The sequence below is a fragment of the Geotrypetes seraphini genome, chromosome 1 (genome assembly GCF_902459505.1).
Source record: "Geotrypetes seraphini chromosome 1, aGeoSer1.1, whole genome shotgun sequence".
Taxonomy (NCBI): domain Eukaryota; kingdom Metazoa; phylum Chordata; class Amphibia; order Gymnophiona; family Dermophiidae; genus Geotrypetes; species Geotrypetes seraphini.
Genome location: NC_047084.1, coordinates 540,530,105 through 540,536,365, shown reverse-complemented (window position 1 = coordinate 540,536,365; position 6,261 = coordinate 540,530,105). Strand labels below are relative to the sequence as shown.

General features: G+C 53.7%; 1 protein-coding gene across 2 annotated transcripts; it reads right to left on the bottom strand.

Annotated features, from left to right (window-relative positions):
* Positions 1 to 403: 403 nt before the first annotated feature.
* Positions 404 to 4,952, bottom strand: LOC117367477. 2 transcript variants are annotated; one of them, XM_033960075.1, is made up of 2 exons: positions 4,511 to 4,952; positions 404 to 2,112 (listed from the first exon to the last, which is right to left on the bottom strand). In XM_033960075.1, exons 1-2 carry the CDS (start codon positions 4,905 to 4,907, stop codon positions 1,112 to 1,114), a joined length of 1,398 nt encoding a protein of 465 aa, XP_033815966.1. In that variant the 5' UTR covers positions 4,908 to 4,952; the 3' UTR covers positions 404 to 1,111. The 2 variants fall into 2 exon arrangements, with proteins under 2 accessions (XP_033815966.1, XP_033816048.1); XM_033960157.1 differs by having other exon boundaries at positions 404 to 1,050.
* Positions 4,953 to 6,261: the final 1,309 nt, after the last annotated feature.

Genomic DNA, 6,261 nt, shown 5'->3' with positions numbered 1-6,261 from the left:
TTTTGTTTTTCCCTGCTATCTTTATTTAACACTTAGCAAAAGGCAATAACAGCGGGATCTGGATAGCCCCTTCTGCCTTCCTCCAAACCCCCAACCCCTCAACAATGAATGAAACCACACCAGCTTGGAATTTAGCCGCAGCTCAATTTAATAGAAAATATATAATATAACAAACTTATGTGCATAAATTAACATCTTTAACACAGTAACTTCATATAACAAATTTTGTCAGCTCCTCCCGAGCTACCCAGTGTGACCATCATAAATGGCCCCCAACCCCGCCATAAACAGCAAGAGTCTGAGGGGTGGCATGACCTCATGCCCCTTTAACCATGTCAATATCCCCCAGACACGGCTCCCAGCCGGTCCTCCGCTCATCGCCGGATGAGCCCCAGCACCCAGTAGCTCGGGAGATCCGCCACAGGACTGTATACATACAGGCCCCCCCCCCCCCCCGAGGGAGCTGCGACTCTCACCGCAAAGCCAATACTCTTTCACAACCCGATGTAAAGTCATTAAGGAGGAGATCCCAACCCACGGCAGACAAATGGACCCCATCACTATGAAATAATCCGGCACACGAAACATCCACCCATTCGTGCATCAACTGCAAACCTCCCTGACCCATAACCCATTTCCCCACCTGACGGTTAAGCTTCGCCAACCCTCGAGTCCAGCGACGTGACACCAAACATCGAGGGCGCGGTACTATATCCGACCAGAATAACAATACACCAGGGAACCAATCCAAAACCACCCTTAAATCATCTTTAATGGTGTTAATCAAATCCCTCCCCGAGCAGGAATCTACATCATTTCCTCCCAAGTGAATAAGCAATATGTCTGGATGGCGTGGGCGAGATCTCAGGCGCTCCATCAACAACAGTAGCTGACTCCATCGCATTCCGCGTTGACCCCACCAGGAAACACGGAGACCCTGCTGACCCAGCCCAAGATGACGTCCACCGGGACGAATCAACGCCCGCTCCGCTGCCCAGTGGATGAAAGAGTGACCAACAATCCACAAAGAGTAACTGCGACCGCAGGAATCTGCAAAACAAAAGCAACAAATGACTACAAACTACCAGGATAACAAGCGTCCTCCCCCAAATTACCGAGCAACTCTCCCCCTGCCTGGCTTCGAACCAGGACCCCCGTGACGTATATAACCACGAAACGCGTCTGAAACCCAACGTCTTAAACGCTGAATACCTTCCCCAGACATGCCTGCAATGCTAGCACTCGTGGCCGCACCAATGCGAAAGGAATGGGTCCCATAAGCACTCGGGTCCTCGCCACAAAATCTCAAAGCCATACGTAACACTGCCTGATATTGATAGCGCGTAAGAGGAGACCCATTTGCATGTACAAACAAGATGTCACCCTGTTCCGGACGAACCGCCAGATAAGTCCGTAAACAAGAAACAGGACAAGAAATACTATCTGGTACCGCATGCAAAACCACGCAATGACCAACCGCCAACTGATCAGTCTTGGAACTAACAATGCGAAGCCGCACGGTCGATTCTTGGAAAGTGACATGAGCCACCCGAAGTCCGCGAAAACCAAATCGCGACGAGGGACACACCAACAACTCGCTAACTCGCAGCGCTCCGAAAAATGATGTGACAAAAGCAGCCTGAAACAAACCAGCCTCATACTCCGAACTGGTAACAACCGACAGAGCCGCAATCAATCGCAGCAAAAGCTCATGAGTGATTGGTAAACGAGAATCAGGGAGAGAAGGGTGAACGCGATGCATGGCTCTCAGCATACGCTGCACCAGAAAACAGGACAACGGACAAGCCCACCCCAAAGCTCTACAGAAGAAAGCAAATCCTGCTAAGCGTCCACGAACTACTCCGCGAGACAACTGGGCTCTAAAGGATGACAACACAAAATCCGCCAATAACGATTCGGACACATCGCCCGGACACCAACCCCGAGCAGCCAGGAAAGCCGCTACTGTCCGAAATCCATTGTTATAATGAGACCAAGTGGTAGCTGCTACTGACAATCGGAGCATCTCCCAGATTCCTTCCTGACCAGGTTCCATAAATGTGCAGGCATCGGCAAACCCTCGACTCGAGCTTCTGGCGCCAATCGGCGAAACTGCAAAAAATTAAAGCGAGACAAGGAGTCAGCAATGCCATTGTTTAAACCTGGAACATGACGCGCACGCACATATAAATTTAGACGCAAGCAGCGTAGCACTAACTCACGCATCAAAGAATTCAACGCTAAACAACGCGCGGCTTGCCTATTCACTACCTCCACTACTCCTAAGTTGTCACACCAAAAAACAACGCGCCGATTACGAAAAGCGTCAGCCCACAATTCACAAGCTACAACAAGAGGGAACAATTCCAATAAGGTGATGTTTTTTGTAACACCCGACACGACCCACTCTTGAGGCCAACGCTCAGCACACCATTCGCCGCAACAGAACAACCCAAAACCCACCCCCCCGGCCGCATCAGAATACAGCTCCAAATCCATGCTGCTCACCTCTGGCTTCTGCATGGGAAGCGTTCCATTAAAATCGCGTAGGAAAAGGGCCCACATATGAAGATCCGCACGCACCCCTCCTGAGAGCCGTACAAAATGCCTACGATCTCGCACTCCAGAAGTAGCAGCCGCCAAACGACGTGAAAAAGGCCGGCCCATAGGCAAAACTCGACACGCAAAATTAAGGGAACCCAACAATGATTGAATCGCCTGCAAAGTCGATTTAGGGGCCGAAAGCACCCGCTCAATACGTGTAAGCAATTGCTGAACCTTCCCTGTCGGAAGCCGAGTCACCATAGCGTCGGAATCCAATTCGATCCCTAAGAACACTAGGGAAGAAACCGGACCTTCCGACTTCTCGAAAGCTAACGGAACACCGAACGATTCTGCCATATTCTCGAAAGTCATTTTTAATCGCTCACAATCTGTACTACGTCCTGCTCCCACAAACAAAAAATCATCCAAGTAATGAACAACAGAAGGTATACCCACTTGCTGTACCAACACCCAATGCAGGAAAGTGCTAAACTTCTCAAAGAATGCACAAGATATGGAGCAACCCATGGGTAAACAGCGATCATAAAAATAAGAGCCCTCAAAACGAAAACCTAATAAAGGAAAAGACTGTGGATGAATCGGCAACAACCGGAAGGCCGATTCGATATCCACCTTCGCCATAAGAGCACCACGTCCGGCCGCCACTATGTGTCTCAATGCAGTATCGAAGGACGCGTAACGCACCGAACACAGATCACGCGGAATGCCGTCATTAACAGAACAACCTAAAGGCCGAGACAAATTGTGTATGAGACGAAACTGACCCGGAACCTTCTTAGGAATAACTGCCAACGGAGATATAATCATCCGCGGAAAAGGGGGCTCACGAAACGGCCCCGCGATACGACCCAAGCGCAATTCCTCCAATAATTTAACCCGCACTACCTCGCGTAACCGCGAAACTGAAGCGGCATTTTGAACTCTCCCCCCAACCATAGACCCTTGAAAAGGGATAACAAAACCGAACGTAAAACCCGATTCTAAAAAGACCGCTGCCTCCTGAGGACGATACCTACCAAGCCAAAGGCGCATGGCACCAACCCGTATAGGCGTCGGCAACAACTGAACCCGGTTACTTCCCAACCGGTCCTGCTGGGATACCACTCCTTTTAGGACACTTAAGGGCTGGGTGGGACTGACTACAGACGGAACATGCATGTCGAAACTTACAGTCCGAAAATGGGCAGGAGGATTTGTTAAATTTCCAACACACGTCTGCACCTGGCGTCGATCCTCCCCCACCACTCCCGCGAAAGGGCCGCCCACTACTAACCGCACTCGCACCCGTCCGCCCCATCGTACCCGCCATAGGTTTGGAAGCCATATGAGTAAGCCACAAGTTCACGTCTTGAGTGCCCCAAGACATGAACTTGTTTTCTTCCATTTTGTCCCGGAACGCCTCGTCATAGTTTAACCAAGCCCAACCTCCGAACCGCTGATAAGCGTCAAGCACAGTGTCCGCATAAGACAATAAGAGTCCATACTCCTGTGGACAAGCGCGCCCCCAAACGCTCGCCAGTCTCAAGAAAGCCCTCATCCAATTAATAATAGACCGAGAAACCGGAAACGATTTAACCTCTTTACGATCCCGTTTAGATTTTTTATGACCCCGCCTCTGCGCCCTGCCTTCCATAAGGCGAAAGATATCTAAACAAGACCGTCTGCGGATTTTCCGACGCAACGTCCTAGGCACCTTCTCCCAAAGTTCGGTAAGAGCCACCAACGCAGGCGACCCCCGCACACCTCCCGCAGCTACACCACCCTCGCCGCCTGCGGAAGCCTCGGACCTGCCAACCCGACCAGCCGACGAAGACGATGAAGCAGACGAATCAGACGAAGAGGACCCCGACGACGAGGAGGATGACTCACGGCGCTGGCGCTTTCGTTTTCCCTTCTTACCCCGCGCCCCCCCCCTCAAGAGCAACCTGCACGGGCGCCACATTACCCTGAGAAGATGACGATCCAGGATCACTGCTTCGGGCCACTGAGACGCCGCTGTCAGCAGCCCCCGCCACGGCAGCAGCACCAGAAGTGGAAGCCGAGACGCCTTGAACAGCAACCCCAGGTAAAGTGGAGGAGAGAAGAGTAGATCCTGTAGCGCCACCGCCAGCAGCCACCAGTCCCCCGAGCGCCGAACTGCGCTCCGAACCGGAACCACCAGGCCGCTCCGTCACTCCTGCTCCGCCGACTGCCAATGCTCCAACTTCACGACCACCAGGGAAAAATGGTGCCACCTGTGGAAAACAAGGAAAAAAGGAGGCAGAACCAGGCAAAACACCACCTGCCATACCCACGGGAACTCCCCATCCCGGACCATAAGTGCCTGCTGGCATAAAGCTCATGGCTACCGGACCAGGACTCCCTCCCCAGTGAGACGCAGAAGGCCCTACACCACTAACTGAGGATCCCTGCCCCCAACCCTGAGAACCCCAACCCGGCCCCCAGCCCGCAGGGAAAACCCCGGACCAAGCTCCCGTGGGCCCCGCTACCGGAACAGACCCAAAACCCATGCAGTCTGTCCCTCTCCCCAAACCTACCAAGCCAGGAGCCGACCCACAACCCAAGCTATCTGCCCCTCTCCCCACACCCACCATACCTGGAGACCCGCTGGCCGCTAACCCGCCGAAAACCTGAGGCATCTCAGACGAAGCCTCGGCCTGTAGATGCCCCGATCCCACATCAAGACTCAGAATATCAGAGGAATGTGCCTCCGATGATGCTGACCCCCCCCTACCCGAAAGGCGCGGCTGAACAGAAACAGGGCTGGTTGCAACAGGCAAGTCGACCGTTGCTGACGCCCCGCCCACACACGCGGTGCCCGAGCTGCGGCGTGCCGAAACAGCCCTGATAGAGCTGTTCGACGCTCCTGCCTTGCGCCCAGCCTTAACCGACGGGACTGAAACGTTGGACGTGTCCCCCCGCGTCCCCGTTACACCGGCCCCCGAAAGCGCCGACAGTGCAATCGCTTTGGACCGGCGCGACGGACGGACCCGCTCGAGCTCTGGATCCTGACCAACCTGCTCTTCTGGCTCCTCAGAAAACGAGTCACCGGCCAGCAGCGAAATCTCGTCTATCACCGCCGCATCTCCCCCACCAACACCGCCTTCCGCCTCCATCACGCCTGCACCGCAAAAGCGTCCCGAAACACTGCAGAACAGACCGGTGAGCAAAAAGCCGCCCTGGAGGACCAGAAAAACTTCAGTCCTCCAGAGTCCCGGCTTTAAAACCTCCCCTTTCTCCACCCACTCCTCCCTTCTCCAATCGCGCACCGTGCTTCTTGTGCGCCCCTAGCAACCCTACCTTCTCTTTCCTTGCCCCTCTAACCCCTCACCCTACTCGACGGCGTCACGAGGCTCCCAGCCCCGTGTTATCTTACGCCCTTCTAGACGGGCTCTCGGGCTACTCTTTATAAAATATTTGCATCTTAGCAATTACTTGGTAAATAATGTGGAGTTCGGCCTGTGAAGTTCAGTTTTCCAGTCCCCTTTGCTGTTCATCTCAATCTGCAAAAACCAGGGAGGGAGTGGAAAGGAGGCCAGCGGCGCACAAGTGCGTCAAAGCCCCGGCCCGCGACACTTCTTGAACTTGACGACCACTGGAACATCAGGGCCAGCCGGCCCACGCCACCTTCCAAAACTCACCGACCACCGGCATGTCAGGGCCAGCAGCGCACAAGCGTGCCGTAGTATGGGCACG